Source organism: Tetrahymena thermophila (genome assembly GCF_000189635.1).
Source record: "Tetrahymena thermophila SB210 genomic scaffold scf_8254431, whole genome shotgun sequence".
Classification (NCBI taxonomy): domain Eukaryota; phylum Ciliophora; class Oligohymenophorea; order Hymenostomatida; family Tetrahymenidae; genus Tetrahymena; species Tetrahymena thermophila.
In genome coordinates, this window is record NW_002476212.1 from 390,741 (window position 1) to 411,693 (window position 20,953).

The window sequence follows — 20,953 nt, forward strand, 5'->3', positions numbered from 1 at the left end:
ATATTTAATGGCTTAAATTTCTTGCTTAACCTAAAATATAGCTCTTTCATTAATATAAATAAATTTTTCTCTTCTGCCTTATAAATTAACTTCTTCCCTTGCAAATATCATCTTAAAAACTTAAATGAAAGTTCTTAGCAACATATATTTGCTAGCTTTTATTAAAGAATAACCTTGCTAATTTTATTTTTTTTGGATATGATTTTGGTAAACTCCTAAAGATAAATTTATAGAACTCTTCAAATTATTACTCTTTTATTATTTTGGTCAGATACATTTTATTGCATTAAGAATTTTATTGTATATTTGAAATATGGACCTTACTATATTACAAGGTAGGTAAGCTTAAATGATAGAAAAGATTTAGCTTTTTTATAAAATTACTTGTTTAAAAAAACACTAACATAGAAGATTTGCTTAGATTTTAAAACTGATGAGTTAGACATAGAAATTACAAATGAATTCAAATATCTATTAAAATCTTAACTAAAAAAGAAAGATTTAACATTGAAAGTCTTTCTGAAAAAACAAGATAGTAAAATATTAATTACCGATATCTAAAAAATAAATTCAAGCTTTAAAATTTATTTAGTTAAATAATTTATGATAAAAAGCATTTGTATCTTAAATGAAGTTTTAAATAGTTATATTCCTGACAATAACAACAAATAAAAAACTCTTTTTGATATTATAGTAGATTCCAGAAAATAAGAAATTTTTTTATAAAAAAATATAATAGAGTAGCTAAATTATTATTACCCTAGAACTATTTAGATCAATTCTTTTCAACCAAATATTTTTATTAATTTTTAATGCATAATAAATACTTATTTAGTATTTTATAAGTATGTTAAGTAGTTTGCTCCTGTAAATCATTGTGCAATTATATATGATTTATATGATTGAATTTTAGTAAAATAAAATAATTAAACAAAAATAATTTATTTTATTTGTTTATTTGCTTATTTATTTATTTATTTATTTATTTATTTATTTATTTATTTATTTATTTACTTGTTTAATTTTCTTAAATTCAATTTGAAATTTTAAAATTGTAATTATGTTTTTAATTTTATATAAGAAAACTAACTACTTAAAATAACAAAGAATAAATGACATAACTAACTATTAAGTAATAAAGAGAATTTTATATTTTTCAATTCCAATTATTATGTTATTTTATCATTTCATATGCAAATTAAACTTTTTATAATTTATATCTTTATAATTTCTTTAATCCAATTTGTGGATATTTGTCAGGATGTTACTCTTTCACATACTGTTTATATTTTTTTTCTACTTCTTCCTTCGTATATTTTTGTTAATTAAATTTTTTATATTCTTCAAGTCCAAGATCCTTTTCACATTCTTCAATAAGCTTTTTCTCACTTAGCATAGAATTTTACATATATGAATCAGCAACAAAACTTAAAATTGTTCCTACAATTATTCCTAAAAGAGACCCTACAAAAGTTCCAATTACAGGTACTATGCATGATCCAACGATTGATCCTCCTATTGCACTCGCTGTAGTTAATCCTATATTAGAGAATGTTTTGATACCTAAACTTTTAAACTATTTAATAAGCATTTCCTTTGCTATTTATCTTTATCCTTCATCTTTATTTTCTTTTTTAAATTTATAATATTTTTTAAGTAGGACAACAGCTTCAAAAGCAGCCACTCCTGTAGCTACTACTAAACCACCCCAAATTGTTGCACCTTTTGCGATATTTAACACAGTAACAGCTTCTTTTATACCAATTCTAGCTATACCATTCAGCATAATACCTTTAAAAATAGAAGCAAATATTTAAGATATAAATTTAATTTATTTAAATATTAATTTTTAATTGATTGTTGATAAAATATATTTTATTAAATAAAAAAAATTATTTTAAAAATCTTTAATTTTACAAGCATTTAAATTTAAATATTGGGAGTAAAATTAAGCATTTTTATTTTAAATAAAATGCGAAATTTATTATGAAAAATAAATAAATAAGTTAATTAATTAAAAAATAAATAAATACCTAATTCATGAGTTTCTGCTTATTTATTTTGAAGTTACACAAGAGCTCTAATTCCTTATTAATTATTTTCTAATTCATTTTAAATCTCATTTGTTAAATTATTATTGCTTTAATCATCCTCACCCTCAAGCTCTTAAGCTAATAATTATTACTTTTTAACTACTTAATTATATTCTTCTTCATTTAATATTTCACTTTTGGTACTTTTGGTGAATGGAAAGAAAGCTTAAGTCACATCTAAAGAGTTTGAATTATACAATTAATCTAAACTATCGTAACTTTAAGTTTACTGAGAAATACTTTAATTATTATCATTAAGTTTTTAATATTACTAGTAACCACTTAAATGAAAGTTCTTCAACTTTTAATATTAAGACACACTCCTTTAATCATTTTAGCGCTCAAATATGATTTCACATATTTCAGATTATTAATACTTTAAGTATTCATAATAATCATAATGATCTTATTCAAGCTCAGATAAAAGTTAATTAATTTGAGTAATTTTAACTTTTATCAAATTTATGTCTTTATTATTATTATAATCGTCGTGAAGACCTTGAATTAGATCACTTATTTTTTCGTTTATTTACATTTTTTTTAAATTTGTTTTTTTATTTATTTTTATTATTATTATTTATTATCAAATAATTTCAAATTTTTTTATTTTTATATTAGTTTTTAACTTAGTAAATATTATATAACAAAAAGGCTATATATTTTTTAAGAAATGCAATAATTTCTCATATAAAAAGTAGTGTTTATTTTTAGGAATATCATATGATAATAAAGATATATTATTGCTATATTCAGACTTGTAATAAAAATATTATTTTACCTTATTTTTACATCTACTTAATTATACTTACAAGTAAACCAAATATCATCTGAAATAATAATTTATTTTTACATAAAAAATGAGAAATATTTCTTGAAGATCAAAACAAGATTGAAAAAATATTTTTAAACAAGATACCTCATCTAACTTGCTAACTTAGTTTATTTATACGAGAAATTAGTTTAATTATTGATATAAATGAATAATTCTTGAAACCTGATAATTGAATAAAAATCAAAATTAAAGGAGTTCAAGGAAAATTAAAGTTTACCCAATCTAATTAATGTTAATAATTTATATTTTAAATAATTTCAAAATGCTTATTTTCTCTTCTAATCAATATTTTAGAATTTTTAAAATATTTTTGCTCATAAGTATCAAAGAAAGAAGTTACTGTAAATATTCCAGTATAAGGCGCATTCTTGAATAAGCCTGTTTTCCAAATAAGCCGCAAAAAAGCCTCAAAAAATTTTTTAATTTTCTAAAAAGGGTACGGCTTATACTAGAATAATTACGGTAATTTTAAATAAAAAATTAATTATTGAAAACTCTTTTATTTTTTACATTTTAAATAAAAAACTAATTATTGAATACTCTTTTATTTTTTACAATTAATAGAAACATAAATTCATTATTATTATTTTCTATTTAATTAACTCTTTGCTTTTACTAAAATAGTAATATTTACATATTTTAAGTTATAAGTCTTTGAGGCATGATTTTAATGTTTTTTCTTAAGAAATTTAAAAAAATAAATTCCTTTTTTTTATTCTTCAATAAATAAATACAATTTTAATCTACTTATAATTTATAAAATAACATTTATATTAATATTAGAAATTAATCTCATAATAAAATTATATTTTTTGTTTATAAGCATAAAAATTTTATTTTAAGCAGGTTACATTTCTCTTTAACTAATTTTAAATTAATAATAAATTTAATAGTTAAAAAATACAAATACTCCATCCGAAAAATTATCTTATAAAAATGTTAATTTTACAAATTATTATTTCCCACTTTACAAGGATATAAATAGTAAAAAAACTTAATAATAACTCAGAATTCTCTCATAATACTTCTAACAATTTTCAATCTTTTATTTAAAATATTGATTGTAAAATATACCAGAATTCGAATTTCATAAAAAAATAAATATTATAAATTATTTATAATTCAAAACTATTAAGTAAGAAAGATAATTTTAAATTACTCAATTCCATTAATTGTGTTATTTTATCATTTCTTTTGCAAATTAAACTTTTTATAATTCATATCTTTATAGAGTCTATAAGTCCTTAAAGTTTACACTTCTATCAGGATGTAAACTTAACAATTTGAGTTTACAAGCTTATTAGAATTCCTCCTTTGTATATTTTTTTTTATTAATTTTATAATATCTTCCAAGTCCAAGATCATTTTCACATTCTTCAATAAGCTTTTTCTCACTTAGAATATAATTTTACAAAAATGAATCAGAGACAAAACTTAAAATAGTTCCTACAATTGCTCCTAAAAGAGACCCTACAAAAGTTCCAATTCCAGGTACGCATGACCCAACAATTGATCCTCCTATTATACACCCTGTAGTTATTCCAAAAGTAGAGAATGTTTTGATACCTAAAGCTTTTAGTTATTTAATAAGGATTTCCTTTGCTATTTATCTTTATCCGTCATCTTTACATTCTTTTTTTAATTTATAATATTTTTTAAGTAGGACAACAGCTTCAACAGCAGCCACTCCTGTAGTTACTACTATAGCACTCCAACAACTTACACTTTTTGCGATATTTAATGCAGCAACAGTTCCTTTTATACCAATTCTGCCTACACCATTCGCCAAAATACCTTTAAAAATAGAAGCAAATAAATATTAAAAATATAAATTTAATTATTTAAAAACGGATTTTTATTTTATTGTTGATAAAATATATTGAATTAAATTAAAAAAATTATTTAAATAGATATTAAAATTTACAAGTATTTTTTAATCTTAAGAGTAAAATTAAGCATTTTTATTTTAAATAAACTGTGAAATGTATTGTGAAAAATAAATAAGCAAATTAATAAATAGAAAAATACCTAATTCATGAGTTTCTGCTTATTTATTTTATAGTTTTATAAGAGCTGTAATTCCTTACTTATCTTTTTCTTATTCATTTTAACTCTAATCTATTAAATTATTAGAGCTTAAATCAATCTCAAAAGCTAATAATAAGTTCTCATTAACTACTTAATCTTCTCCTTTTAACATTTCAGTATTGCTTTATTTAAAAAAAGGTTAAGTATCATCTAAACAGGTTTAACTATTCGACATTTCTAATTTTTCGTAACCTTAAGTTTACTGAGAATTACGTTTCATCTTATCTTTAAGATTTTAATAATATTAGTAACCACTTAAATGATCACTTTTCTTCTTTAGATATTAAGACACACTCCTTTAATCATTTTAGCGCTCAAAGATGAGTACACATATTTCAGATTATTAATACTTTAAGTATTCATAATTATCATAATGATCTTATTCAAGCTCAGCTAAAAGTTAATTAATTTGAGTAATTTTCTATTTTATCTAACTTATGTCTGTATTATTATTGTAATCGTCCTTAAGGCCTTGAATTAGAGCACTTATTTCTTCGTTGCTTTACATTTTTTTAAATTTGTATATTTAATTATTTATTATTATTATTGATTATCAAATAATTTCAAATTTTTTTATTTTATATTAGTTTTTAACTAAGGAAATATTTATATAACAAAAAGGCATTACACATTTTGAGAAATGCAATAATTGCTTACATAAAAAGTAGTAATTAATATATTGAAATGTTTATGTTTAGGAATATCATATGATAATAAAGATATATTATTGCTTTTTTCAGATTTGTAGTACAAATATTATTTTACCTTATTTTTACATCTACTTAATTATACTTACAAATAAACCAAATATAGTCTGAAATAATAATTTTTACATAAAAAATGCGAAATATTTCTTGAAGATCAAAATGAGATTTAAAAAACATTTTTGTACAAGTTACCTTGCCTAACTTACTTAGTTAGTTAGTTTGTTTGCTTATAAGAGAAAATAATTATAAAATTATTGAAAAAAACCAATAATACTTGAATGATTTTCAAAATATGAGAATTGAATAAAAATCTAAATTAGAGGAATAGTAGGAAAATTAAATTTCTCCCAATCAAATTAAGTTAATCATAGATTTTTTAAGATAATTTCAAAATAATTGCTTTCTCCTCTAATATATGTTACTATTTTTTTAATGTTTTTGCTCATAGATATTAAAGAAAGAAGTTAATTTTAACTAAAAAACTATTTATTGAATACTCTTTTATTTCTTGCGATTAATGGAAACATAAATCCATTATTAATATTTTCTATTAAATTAATTCATTGCTTTTACTAAAATAAAAATATTTACCATATTTCAAGTTATAAGTCTTTGAGGCATGATTTCAAAGTTTTTTCTTAAGAAATTTAATAAAATAATTTTGTTTTATTTTTCAATAAATACAATTTTAATCTACTTATAATTTATTAAATAAAATTTATATTAATATTAGAAATAAATTTCATAATAAAATTATATTTTTTATTTGTAAGCATACAAGTATTGTTTTAAGCAGGCTAAATTTCTACTTTAACTAATTTTAAATTAAAAATAAATTTAATAGTTAAAAAATACAAATACTCCATCCGAAAAATTCAATAATAAAAATGTTAATTTTATAAATTATATTATTTTCCACTATTACAAAAGATATAAATAATAAAAAAAACATAAAAGTAAATAACTCAAAATTTTTTCATAATATTTCTAACAATTTTCAATCTTTTATTTAAAATATTTATAGTAAAATATACCAGATTAGAATTTCATAAAAAAATTAAATATTATAAATTATTTATAAATCAAATACAAAATAGTTAGAAAATATGGACTGGTGTACTCTAAAAATTAAAAAAAATAACAAACTGAAAAAATTAAAAATTCAAGTTTTTGTTATTTTATAAATATTCAATTAAAGATCAATATTAAATATTTGAAAAATAACAAATCAATTTAAAATAAATTTTATTTTTATTAACAAATTAAATTTGAACACAAGTATTTTACTTTCAATAAAAATAATTGTTTAAGACTTTTAACTTTTAAAGTGAGAAACATATTATTTTAAAATATATTTTTTTTTACATTTTTTGTTATATATTTAATATTTATATAGGTAGTTAGATATTTTGTTGTTTTTATAAAATTTATTTAAGTATTTTTTGAAATATAAAGTAGATAGATAGATAGATTGATATCTGTTCAAAAAAAGAAATTCAAAAATAAAATATTTTAAAGAATTTCAAATTCCACCAGAAGAATCTAAATCAACAGTGAGGTTGTCAAAACCAATTTCTGCACGTTAGCATGATATTTTGGGATCATTAAATTTGCCATTAGACATAAATGATGAAAAGAGCTGCACTGATTTTCTAGTCTAATTATTTAATGTATCAATTAAGTGGCTAGCGGTAGCAAAAAGGACAGATTTAACAGCGCTTTTTTCAATTATTTTTGAAAGATGTTTATAATGTAAAGATTTTTTATAAGATGAATAGCCATAAATGGCAAATGGCTCAAGTATTTTTTTTATTGATTTATCATCTATTAAGCAAAATAATGAAACGAGCTTAATTAAATCCTAATCAAGAGAATGGCCATAAATTAAGATTATAGCTTACACTAATCTAAGTTGGAATAGTAATATCTTTATTGTGTCGCTTTAAGGAATTATTTCAAGTACTGAAGGGCAGATTTCAAATTATTTTTTGACAAACTCATTTTGTTATTTTTAATTAGCATGATCTTTTATAAGCAACCTAATTATTTCCTCCTTGTGCATTAAATTTTATCTTGAGCTCATATAAAAGCTTGCGAGATCTACACTGTTTAAATTGTCCTTGTTTTCAACCTTTTCCTAGGCATATTCAAACAAGTACTCCATCAAAATTATTTCTATCTCTTTTCTAACTGGGGTAGTTTTATAAATTTGATCGCCTTCCGCCTAAACAAAGCTGTTGCTTTTATCGCTTCTTTCTTGAGTTGCAAGATCCTCTTCTGTGATTATTCTAGAGAATTCAAGATCTTCTTTAATTGCTTCATCTGTCTAAGCATAACTCACCATGTTAGTTGTATTATACTAGGAAAATTGACTTGTACTAGGAATAACAGAATGTGTTGAGCGGTCTGGTGAATTTATAAAATCGATTGCAGAGCATCTGCCAATAAAATTAGGAGTTAAACCACAGCAAGAAGTCGATCTTGAAGACATAAAAAGCTCTGATTCTGAAGAGAGTCTAGGAATGCTAGTTTTTACTTTTTCTTCTCTTTAAGTTGGCTAGTTCTAGATATCATCAAGAGTGATTATAATCTAACCAGCATCAGTTCCGCTATCACTACATTTATTTACGTTATTTTATGTGTTTGCTTCTTCCTGATGAGTTAGTTATTGCTGTAAGCGATAGACCACTCTTGCAATCTCTTATTATTCCATAGAATAAGTCACTCTATTAGGGAATAGTGTTTGTATTAACACATCCCAAAGCATTTCAAATCAATAAATAAATCAATCAATAGGTGAGCAAATCAACAATTCTCACTGTATATTTTGTTTTAATAAATTAATTATTTTGTTTCTTTCAAAAAATTAATTTTTGTATTAAATGTAAAAAATTTTTATAATTGTTTTTGATGGTTGATTACTATTACTTTATAAGTAATATTTGGGTAAATAACAATTAATTCATATATAATTGGATGATCAAATTATAAGTAATAATCTAAGCTTAATAAATAAATAAATATAAATATTAAATATATACCCTTATCAGAATTTTCATAAAGCTCAAAACAGCTCATTTATTTTACTTGAGAATTTAGTATAGTAAATAATATTTTTTTTGAGATAAGATTTATTAGCTCATAAATATTAGTTAGGAAATATCATATAGATTGATTCTTTTTGAGTTATCTATTCTTTTCTGCTTATTAAGTGGTCTAATTAAAATAGAATTTATGATCTTTAGACTGATTTAAGCGCTATTACACAGTTGATGCGTCATTATAAGACGATATTAGAATTTTAGTGCAAAAATTAATAATAGATAAATTTATATTTATTCTAAAACGTAAGTATAGCGAAAATATTTTTATACAATAAATATTTTAAGAATTTAAATTTTCAAGTAAGGATAAGATCAGTAAAGTGATCTAGCAATTTCAAAACGACATTTTTTACTCACTTAGCATTATCCCTTATATTTTGACATATTTAAACAACTGTTTTATAATATTTGAAATTTAAAAAAAAGATTTATTTGAATTATACTTTACCTATTTAATGACGATTTAATGCGTCACTAATTATACTATTCGCACTATTTGTAAAATGTCACTGATTATAAAATTTATAATCGTTTATTTCTAGTTCTTAAATGTAGATCTCAATAAAGTTTTAATGAGTTTTTTCATTTTAGCTAAATCTTAAACATATAATAAAGAAAAATGGATTTTTAAAAGCTTTTATGTGATTTAAGTAATTTAAAAAATTCGTCAATCAAAAAAAATTAATAAAATTTAACTATTTAGTAATCATAAAATGTACTAAATTCTTTTTTCCATTTAAAAAAAACACTATTTTTAGCTATATTTAAAAAAATTATTGATTTTTAGATAATAAATGAGTCGTTTTCAATATTGTTTATTTAAATATGTTAACTAATCTAGCTAAAATAAATTAAGAAGCAGCTTTTTAATAAAAAATATATTTAGATTATTAAAAATGTTTTTTTAATGAAGCCTATAATTCTTTTACTTTTCGTAAATTTAGTATTAATAATGATGATGATATTAAAAACAATAAAAAGTTTAAATTTTTCATTTAATATAATACTAACAAAATAAGTATTCAAAAATCTCAATAATCTTTAGTCTAAATCAAAATTTATATAATTAAAAATCATTTTGATACTATGTATTTCATAAATTTTAAAAGAACTAACTATAAACATAAATAATTTCGCATTGAAAAATAGCTTAAAATATCTTTTCTTTATAATATATTTTATTTATATTTATATTGATAAAATTCATTTTATTAAAATATTTCTTTATTTTTAATTTAAAATTATGTACAATAAAATATAAAGGTATTTTTTTAAAAAAATACATCTATATATCATAAATTCCCTTAGAATGCTTTACTCTTTTTTTCTAAATAATGAGTTTGTTTTTTATAAAAATTTTTTTAAAAAATTATTAATTATTCTAAAATATTTATTTATAAAATAAAAAAAAATATAGTTTATTGTAAAATAACTTTAATTTAATTTTAAATAAAATTAAATAACAAAAAATAATTATGAAATTATTCTATTTAAAAATTATTAAATTTTATTTAAAAAACAAAGGTCATTTTAAATTAAAAATTTGTTTGAGATAATATTTTAAAAAGAATGTAATTATTTATCTAATAATACAAACATAAAAGTAAAGAATTAAAAATTATTATTTAAATTAAAATTTTAATGCTAGGAGAAAGTTTATTTGTATTTTATAAATTTATGATAAAATATTTAGTAAATTCTTTTTGAGTAATTCAATTAATTAATTTTCATTGAATGATTTAATGGAATTTTTATTATTTTGAACAACTAATAATAAGTTTTTTGGGTGGTATAGGTTTATTGGATTCTATAATTTCAATTTTAATTATATTGAATACAATATTTACTGCTATTTGCGAACAAAATTATTAATAAGTCAATCAATTATTATACTTATATAATAAAAAATTATTAATTAGGTTTTTTAGATACTTTACAGTTAATGATCCCGCAGTAAGTGCAAATGATAAATGATCTTTAAAATTTTAGGTCCCATCTAAGGATAAGTAAAGCAAATAGGACTTTTGAAAATAACAATGATGATTCAATAGAGAGATTATAGAAGGAATATAAAGAGTTTATTTAAAATGATAGGAGAAATCATCAGAGCTCATATAATATTCCAAATGACTAGCCTCTTGATCGAGTAAATATATGAGTTAATTTAAATAAAACAAAATTACGATTTATTTAATAGTTAGAATCCTTTATAGATAGAAAGTTAGACTCTCGAGTATTCTTAGTTTATTTTTTTAGCTTGCTTTTATTCAATCAATTTATATATTTCTGAATTCATTTCACCATTTACTTTAATTTTATTAATATTATTATTACTTTTATCAATCTTTTTATCTTTGCTAAAAAAGAGCAGGAACTATTCAAATAATAACAACAACAGCAGGATCCAGTTAAAAAATTTAATGAAATCTGAACCAATGTAGGATTTTAATAGGGCCTCACATGAAAGCACAACTCCATAAAAGAGCATTAATAGTCATATATTGCAAAATAATGTTACTCCTTACGGGTTTAATCCTGAATTAAATTCATATAGGGCTCCTTCTCGAAGCTCATCCTACAATTAAGAGGCATATAGTATTTCACACAGTTTAGGGTATAATTAGCAGGCATAGGAAAATTATAGTCCATCAAAAAACTATTCTCACTTAGCATATGCAACCAAATTACAGTAATTAGAAAAATAGATATTTGCTCAGCCCTACTAATATTAAAATATTTAGCAACCTATTAACGAAAATGAGTAGCAGTAATTAGTATAGCCAGAATATAAATAAAACACTGTACCTATAATTATTGAAAAGCCAGTTTTTATTGAAAAGAAAATATACATAGAAAAGCCTATTTATGTAGAAAAAGAGATAGAAATACCTGTTTACAAACCAGTTTATAAAGAAGTAAAACAAGAATTTCCTTATTCTAATCCATAATCAGATAGATCAAACTTAAATTTGTTAGAATAAACCCACTCAGTTCTCTCTTCCTCTTCAAAGATTATGAGTAAAAGCCCTTTAAAAAGATAACAAACTAATGATATTGCTTATGCTTCACCACCATTAATAAACAAACCTTAAGAGTAAATAAATAATTCAAAAATGATGTAAGCTAATTTTTGTAAATAAAAATTAGAGTGCCAATACCATAAAAAAATATACCTTCAATCTCACCAGGAGTGTTAAAAAAAGCTAAATTTGTAAATTTTAATAATATTTTCTAATTCAAAAGAAGCAATTATTTTATTTAAACTAATAAAGGAAGGATTAAGCTTTATCTTTGATGCAATTAAATAAAGTTTAGAGAAGATTTTAAATTTTAATAGAGATTTAAGTGTAGCACTTCTAGAAAACAAGCCCTCACAATCATCAGATAATTTAAATTATTTAGGTATCATTAACTCTGTTAAGGTAAAATTAATTTATCTTCTATTTAAATATTAATTAAAAACTATTTCAGGCATTATGTTTAGATTTAATGGGAGATTTGGTATAAAATTTGAAATAACAAAATTTCACTTAGAATGTGAAATATTTTATTTAGATTTACACAAAGGAAGAAATAGTTCCTTGCTAAGGATTCCATCTTTTGTTTGAGCTTAAAAGATTTTAATTTAATAGATCTAATAATGTAGTAGGAAAGAGTTATCATAGAGATAATTTAATCATATCTACATTCTTTATCATAAGGATTGTTATAAATTAGCTTTTGCTTAGATATAAAAGATATAATCTTTAGCATCAAGAATATGATTTTACATTTAAGTAAATATTTTTAGACAAAATTTTTAATTTAACAAAATTTATTTATGAAAAGCAATGCAAAGATTATAGGAAGCGTAATATATCACTTGATTAGGCATAACCTCCAATATAATAATCCCAAGCATAATATATATAGTTATAAAGTAGAGCCATTGAATGGAAACTTTTTGCTAGCGGAAGATGAGCTAGAATAAATTGCTGAAAAGGTCCCTTCACTCTATGGTGAAGACCAAATGATTTATGGAATGTTTGCTCAAAGTGAAATATAAGACATAATTAACGACGATAAATTGTAATTAAATTTAACATTTATATAGTTCAATCATTCTTTTTTAAAAAAGTTTAAGAAAATTTTACAAATTTCAAGAAAAGTTTGTATAAATGATAAACTAATTTGCAAAGGAGTAATGAATGAAAAATGAAACTAATAAGAGTCTCACTGGTTTAACAAATTTATATTAATTAATTAATAATTTATAGAACATTTAAATGAATATAATAAAATTATAAAATAATTTTGTATTTTAATTAAGCTTTATAGAGTTTGAGTATCTAATTTTCTTAAAAAATACTTTGTTATCAAAGTTAAATTGCTAATTTCAAAAAACTTAAATTTTTTCAAATAAATTTTACATATTTTAAAATCTTAAAAAAGTTAATTTTATTTTAAATTATTTTTGTATTAGTATTGATTAAAAAATTTGTTAACTTATTTGTAATACATTTAAAATATAAAAAAATAAATTATCTACCTATTTTGAATAAAGTCATTAAAAGATTTTTATTTTATTTAAAATAAACTTCAAAAATAAATTAGCTAATGAATGATGAGTAAGTAAGAAAACAATTTAACTTTGGTATTTTTAAGAAATACCAACAAAAATTTATTTTAAATAAATTTTTAAAAAAATAAATTGCTAAATCATGTAAAGAAAGGAATAAAGAATTAATGCAATTCATTTAAGCTTTGGTAACATTTTTTTTCTAAATAAAATAAATTAATATAAGTTTTAAGAAATATTAGTATTTTTAAATAAATTCATTAAAAAAAATATTTTTATATTAAAACATAGTTTTAATCTTCTCAACATTCACAATATATCTATATATCTATCTACTCGATTATACTCTTACTATTTAATAAATTTTATATTTTAGATTTTTATATCAAAATAAAAAGGAAATAGTAATATGCTTCAAAATAAAATAGTGTATTTAAAAAAAAATATTACATAAAAGCTACTTAAAAAATCAGTAGATTTGAGATGATTTGAAACAACTTATTTGTTAATTGAATAAATTAATAAATATAATTCTAAAATTAATGCATGCATAGATACATAGAGTTTTATTCAAACTAAATAGTTTGAATTCTAATATAATTAATAATAAAATTACTATTAATTTAAAGAGTTTTTATCAAATAATCAAGTAAGTAATTGATAGAAAATCAGATTAAAGATAAAAACATATAACGCCTAAGATGGATAAGAATGAGAATTAATTGAGCGAGCAAAGCTTAGTAAAAAAGTAGAAGATTAATAGATTAAGAGATTTACATCAAGTTAAGGATTTAGAAAAGGATGATGTAGATTATCTCATTTATAAGATAGAGTAGTTTAAAGGAGACCATAATACGCCATTGATTGATCATTATACATTAGATTTTATAATGATGCTTATCGACAAAGATAAAGTTAATGAAATAGAAAGAAAGTTTAAATCTTAAGGCAAAAAAGGAATTGATATAATTGATTTTATTAGAATTTTAATTACATCTATTGACCATAAACCTCATGAAACTATATATATCACTTTAGCACTAATTGATTTATTTAAAGAGATATCTGAAAGTCGTGGAATGAGCACAACAATCAGTTTTAATGATTTCACTGGGTTTATTTGTGATGTAAGCTATTTTTTAAAAACAAAATTAATAGATGGAATGTAATTTGATTAAAATTTAAAGCTGTATATTAGCTGAATTGTTAATAATTTTAAAGATAGCAGCTTACTTTATTAGAACTTTAATTATTAAATATAAAATACATTCATTATTTTATAGTATATTTTTAACAAAAAAATAAATCTATTTATTTTTTAAGTATTTTGTAGAAAAAAACATCACAACATACCTCTTGCCTACTGTGAAAATGCCAGAATAAAAAAAGTTTAACACAAATTAAAAGTAAATACGTGAAATAGACATAAATCCTCCTATTTTATTCGGGAAGACTGAGGAAGGAATTAAAAGATTAATCCCTAGCTCAATTGTAACTGACTCTTCAAAACACAATAATTAATAAATAACTAAGTAATTGAGTTATTTAGTTCATTTATTGACTGAATTTAAAATTTATGATTCTTATATCAAATTATTTATTTATTTAGGGGAGTTTATGCAAGTGGTTACAGAAGAATTATTACTTTAGATAGCTTATCTACTAATCTGAAAGTATTTAAGTTAAATAGTATTTTTGAGAGAACGATTGTTCCACAAAGGTAAAAGGACAAAGAAGTTATAATCATGGGATTTACTTATTCAGACAGAGAGCAAAGAGTAATTGATTTCACATATTAATTTGAAAATAATCACTAAGATAATATTAACATATATAAATGTTTGTATAAGTACACAGTTACTTACTTATATTTTTTACAATTAATTTTTAGATAGGTGCTACTTTAAAGGATGTTTCCTTGATATTTTGGGATAAATAAGATATGTTTAAATTCTAAAAAGGCTTTTCAATAAGTGCTTTTGTTTCTGATTATTAGACAAATATATGGTATTTAAATAGCACTTAACAGTGGATAACTACTGATAAGACAAATTCCATCAATATTTGGGATCTAGAAAAAGAAAAGCTAAAGTAATAAATATAAAGCAAAGAAATTACAGGTAGTATTAATGAAATAGTGGAAATTACTCACATAAAATTGGTTGCTGTTTCGTCTTTAGACAAAAAAGTTACTGTTTGGGATTTAGAGAAGGTAAAATACTATTAATTGCTTTTGTATTAACCTAATTTCTAATATGTTAGGAAAATATCATATTTACAATTGATTTAGGACATGCTGGAATACACCATTTACTTTATCATTACTAGTATTAATGCTTGATTACATCTGGTTTTGAAAACTCAATTAATGTATACAGTGTAAATCCTTAATACCTTGATTATGATTCTCTAGGTAAGTTGGTGGGTCACAACTCAATGGTAACCGCTGTTTAGGTACATCAATAAATATATGTATACTTTTATAACTTACCTTATAAAGATAATAGATAAAACACCTATGGTAGTTAGTGCAGATGATATGGGAAATATAAAAATATGGGATATCAGAAGCTTGAAATGCCTTCAAACTATAAACATCGGATTTAAAACAACAATGACTCACATAGTTAATGTACCAGATAAGAATATGATCTGCTTACTTGGTACTAGAGTTAATTTCATATCATTTGATAACTCTAATATTTAAAAAGCAAATGAGGATATATATCCAATCAAGGTACTTTTATTACTCGATAAAAGCATTTGTTTATAAATATTTACTATTATTTGTGTTGATTGATTCATTTATTTAATTTGCTAATTAGTTCCTTGGTCTTAAAAACTAATTAAAATATCACTTTAATAATTAATAGGTTGAGTTTAATATGATGAAATAAGAAATGTCAATTTGTACAAGAAAAGACATGAGATTTTTAAGAATGAAAGATGGAAAGATAACCAAAATTTTTACAGGATTACTTCAAAATTAAGATGATGAAATAGCAACTTGCTCATCGATTAATCAGTTTAAAAATTTTATTCTTGGCGATCATAGAGGTGGTTTAGCACTTTATTCTTACAATAATGGTGAAAGATTAAAAGATTTAGTTGGACACTAGTCAGAAGTATCTTAGCTTAAAATAGATTTCCCAAACAAGGTATTTATTATATGTGATAATCATTTCAAATTATGAATTAATTGTCTTTCTATTTTTAATTGCCAATTTACTATAAATTAAAAAATTAAAATTAGGTATTTTTTGTTCATCACAACATTTTTATTATTTTTCAAAATTTTGAAATGAATTAAAGGATTTAGGTCAAATAAAATAAAATACAATAAATTTATTTATTTAACTTAACATTCAAAGTAAGGTTATAAAAAATAAATATATTATAATTTAAATAAAAAAAAGCTTATTATTTCTTCTAGTTGGGATAATACAGTCATGATTTAAAGAGAAACACCTTCAGGGGCTGAAATTAAAAGAATAATTAAAAATGCTCATTACAATAAAGAAGTTAATTAAATGGAAGTATCTCTTTTTCATAATATTATTGTTACTGGTAGCTCTGGAAGGAAAGTTTTCATCTGGGATTATGAATTTGTTAAATTGATTGCTTGCATTGAAATTGACAAAGGTACTGAACCTACAGGATTTTTTTTTATTAATGGATATCGCGTTCTTATCATCACAACAAATTCTGGAATGATATACATCTTAAAATTTAATGTTAAGGAGCTAAAAGCTTAGTTTGAATTGATCGGATACTTTAATATATCTAATTATTTAGAAAATGAGAATAATAAAAAATTTTCAGATCGTCTATAAAATAAGGATACAGAAGAATATGAAGAAGAAAAATCTGATATTTTGATTTAAAATAAAAATGTTTTTTAGTCAAGAAGAGAAAGTTCTTTTACTAACCCTCAAAATATAAATAATAATATCAGCAATGCTAATCAAAATACTAACACTTTTAGTGGTTAAAATAAAAATACTATGGTTAATTCTTAATTTTCTACTGCAGTGCAAGCTAATATTGATTAAATTCAATTAAACTCATCCTAAAGTCAATAAAATTAGAATAAAAACTAACAAACATCAACATTTGCTTAAGATAAAAAAAAGAAAATAGCTAATAAGCCTATTCCTCAAAATATCAAGGTTGGATTTTCTATTTAAGGGTTAGAAAAAAGTAATTCTTAGTAAATGCCAATCGAAAAATAAGCTTCTCAGATACCTCTAAATCCACAATAAAATTAGAAATCTATTTTTAGGTAAACGAATGACTCTTAGTTTTTCAGTTCAGATACATTTTAAAAAGAAAAAAGAAAAGTTAGTGTTTCACCCAAAAATAACTTAGATCTCAGCAACGATTCAAGTATCTATTTTATTGATAACTTAAAAAAATTGATTTTTATTTTATTTATTTATTTAACAGGTTTATTTGAAGCAGATCTACCATAAGAATGGGTTACTAAATTGCTAACAGAAATTCAAGTTGATGAAGAAACAAAATGTCTGAGCAATTGTTTGTTGTATGCTGCTACTAACAAAGGAAACATTATTATTTTTAACATAGATTCTATCATTTAAAATGAAGATGTTAGAATGAGTGATCATTCAGTTTAGAGATTAAACTATAATCCGCTTCGTTAATGCACTGAAGATTTTTACTCATAAATTGAATAAATCACTAAAGAAAGTGTTAAACTGCCACTAATTGTATAACAAGTAATTCATACTTTAAATATCCATTTTTATTAAAGCTTTTTCTTTTAAAGAACAAAAAGAATTTTTCATAAAAAGAAAAAAAAGTTGTTAAAAATTTACATTTTTGTGCTCATAGAGATGTCCTTACTTCTTTCTAATTTGTTGAAATGAGTTAGAAATGTATTGTTACTAGCTCGTAAGATTAATATGTTAGAATTTGGACTTTAGATGGATAATTAATTGGTAACTTGAATATTAATCACCCTCTTCCCATAAAGTGGGATGTACTGATAGATTAGCATGAAAAAGTTAAGAAAAAAGTTTTTTATGCATTTAAAATCTTGGACATTATGCTTTCTAAATACAAATCAGATTAGCAATTAAGAAAGTTGATGTAAATAGATGGTTTTATTAATAATTTATTGCCACCTCAGAAAGACTCAATCAAGCTTAACTTTTCTGAAATTAAAGACACATATATTTCAGCTTTGAAGGATTAGACAAAGGGAGTCAAGTTTATGAGAGACGAGTACTCTCCTAGAGACCTCAAATATGATGAAATTAAATAGTTGTTTGAGAAAGAGTTAAGAGGTATATCTCTAAAGCAGATGGAAGCAAATAAAGTAACATTTTAAAATGATATAAAAACCATATTTTTAATTTTTTGTATTAAAATTAGCGATTACTTATGGCATAATAGTAGGCTGATGAATAATATTAAGCTCCAGAAATAGACATTCATGCCAAAAGAAGAAAATATGAAGAACATGAAATGCTTTAATTCCTAGCTCCAAACTGGAGAAACAGACTTTTGTAGAAATAAATTGAATAAGATCTTCACAAAAATGTCTACTTTTTAGGAAAAAAATTAGATCAAAAAATCAGGGATAAATTAAAAAATTAAAATAAAACAAGATTTAGCACAATGAATTTTTAAGGAGACATAATCCCTTCTCAGGAAGAAATTAACCCAAATTTTTAATAGTCTAGAAATAGCAATGCCAGTAATGCAATTATTAATACTCCTAAATTAGATGCAAGAGTATCTTCTACAAGCAAATAAATTAATAGATATTCAGTTTCACCTAGAAAAAATGATGACCAAAATAAAAGCAAATAAGTAAAATGATATATTTTTATTTAAATTTAATTGAATAAATTTAATTAAATGATATAATACACCTACCTTATTTTCAATAAATAAATATTTTTTTTTTATAAAATCTTAAAATTTAAATAATACTTTTTAAGAAGTTGAATTTTAAAAATATAAATATTTTAAAAATTTGAAAATATTATGAAAATAAACATTAAACATAATTGCTTAAATAAATAAAAAAGTGATAATTTATAACAAATAGATAAATATTTTTAAATTAAAAAAAATAGGATATATAATCAAATTAATTCATTTCGATAATTGAGAAAGAGGAAACCCCATCAAAAACTAAGAAAGGAAGTAAATTAAATATCCAAATTAATAACGATGTTGCTGGAAACTCTAGTGATCTACAATTCCAACAATTAATAAATCAGCAAGAGAAAGAAAAGAAATAGTAAGTTATGTCAAAAAAGAAAAAGAAAAATGTAAATCGTTCTATGGATTACTTAGAATATGCTTCAGAAAAGAATTACTTAGATGAAAGCATTCTAAATATGAATAGTCAATAAATTGGATCATTAGCCCATAATGTTGTTAATACAAGGGCAAGCTATGCTTCTAATAATAACAGTATATAAAGAAATAATTCAAATTTATATTTTAATTAGTCATTACAAACAGACCCTGCAAATAATTCAGTTGCAATTTAATAATCGAGCATAATCTCTAAAAATGCTAACAATTCTACTTTAGCTTCTGAAAAATCAATCCTACTTAATCACAGTATTTCTGCTAATAATTTGCAAAAAGCTAAAATTTAATTGTTTATGAAAAATATTAATTCTAAACTGAGATAATCTAAATATTAACCTGAAAAAATGTTTACAGATAGATATGAAAAATAACTTACGAAAGAAAAATAAAATCAAATTGATGAATAAGAATAAAGTTAGGCCAATAATGAAAATAAAGAATTTTTAGACTCAATTATATCTGAAGCCCTCTAAGACGTTTAAAAAAATTAAGATAATTTAGGTAGTAGATTGAGTCAAAATAGTAGTCCATAATTATTTGCAATAAAAAAACATTCTCTTTCTTTAATCAAACCACTACAATTGTAGTCTAAAACTCTTTTAGATTCTCTAAGAGAAGAGACACTAAACTTAGGATCCTAAACAGATAGACCATAACATTAAAATTCTTAAAAATAATTTTAACTTAAACTACCCAGCATATAATCAGGATTATCAACATTTAGAGGTGAAAATGATGTGCTAATAACTTCAATTAGGAGTGGCAAGTTTAAAAAAATAAACAAACTATGATAAATTTCATATTTCTTCAATTTTATTATCAAATAAAAAATTAATTATTTATTCCATTATAATTGAGATTATTAAATCTATTATCATTAAGCAAAATATGTGTTCATATATTGTTTAAAACATTAATTTTCTTAGAATTTTATTTATTTTCTCTATTTGACAGTTAAATCAAAAATAAATTATTTTATTTTTTTGATTTTATTATAATGCTCTAAAAATTCTTATATTATGTCCCATCAGATAAAAATTATACAGTAAAACCTGCCAAACTGTACTGTTTTATAGACTAAACACTCTTTAAAAATGAGCAAATTATTTGAGCCTAAATTTTCGTTATAAAACGAATCTATAAGCTGGGCATATTTGTATTTTAAGCTTAGTTTTTAGTCATTTAATTTCTTAGTTTAGACAATTTTCACTGTATTA

The 20,953-nt window shown here is 21.8% G+C and overlaps 5 protein-coding genes across 5 annotated transcripts; 3 read left to right on the top strand and 2 right to left on the bottom strand. All coding sequences in view use genetic code 6, as the record gives it.

Moving 5' to 3' along the window:
- Positions 1-1,156: 1,156 nt before the first annotated feature.
- Positions 1,157-2,628, bottom strand: TTHERM_00312990 (DnaJ domain protein; the record flags this gene model as incomplete). The annotated part of the gene is made up of 2 exons (XM_001033480.1): positions 1,157-1,791; positions 2,034-2,628. 2 exons carry the CDS (start codon positions 2,626-2,628, stop codon positions 1,157-1,159), a joined length of 1,230 nt encoding a protein of 409 aa, XP_001033480.1.
- Positions 2,629-4,084: 1,456 nt separating this feature from the next.
- TTHERM_00313000 (DnaJ domain protein) lies at positions 4,085-5,521 on the bottom strand (the record flags this gene model as incomplete). Its single annotated transcript, XM_001033481.3, has 2 exons — positions 4,085-4,719; positions 4,954-5,521. 2 exons carry the CDS (start codon positions 5,519-5,521, stop codon positions 4,085-4,087), a joined length of 1,203 nt encoding a protein of 400 aa, XP_001033481.1.
- Positions 5,522-7,307: 1,786 nt separating this feature from the next.
- Positions 7,308-7,712, top strand: TTHERM_000313019 (hypothetical protein; the record flags this gene model as incomplete). The annotated part of the gene is made up of 1 exon (XM_012799738.1): positions 7,308-7,712. The coding sequence occupies one exon, from the start codon at positions 7,308-7,310 to the stop codon at positions 7,710-7,712; it is 405 nt and encodes a 134-aa protein (XP_012655192.1).
- A 3,054-nt stretch (positions 7,713-10,766) lies between these two features.
- On the top strand, positions 10,767-13,011 carry TTHERM_00313020 (hypothetical protein; the record flags this gene model as incomplete). Its single annotated transcript, XM_001033483.2, has 8 exons — positions 10,767-10,970; positions 11,022-11,057; positions 11,191-11,918; positions 11,972-12,035; positions 12,097-12,246; positions 12,296-12,600; positions 12,653-12,892; positions 12,942-13,011. 8 exons carry the CDS (start codon positions 10,767-10,769, stop codon positions 13,009-13,011), a joined length of 1,797 nt encoding a protein of 598 aa, XP_001033483.2.
- Positions 13,012-14,083: 1,072 nt separating this feature from the next.
- TTHERM_00313030 (WD domain, G-beta repeat protein) lies at positions 14,084-20,527 on the top strand (the record flags this gene model as incomplete). Its single annotated transcript, XM_001033484.2, has 12 exons — positions 14,084-14,509; positions 14,706-14,914; positions 14,992-15,160; positions 15,274-15,594; positions 15,645-15,836; positions 15,883-16,119; positions 16,256-16,540; positions 16,799-17,768; positions 17,829-18,121; positions 18,172-18,723; positions 18,780-19,220; positions 19,490-20,527. 12 exons carry the CDS (start codon positions 14,084-14,086, stop codon positions 20,525-20,527), a joined length of 5,133 nt encoding a protein of 1,710 aa, XP_001033484.2.
- Positions 20,528-20,953: the final 426 nt, after the last annotated feature.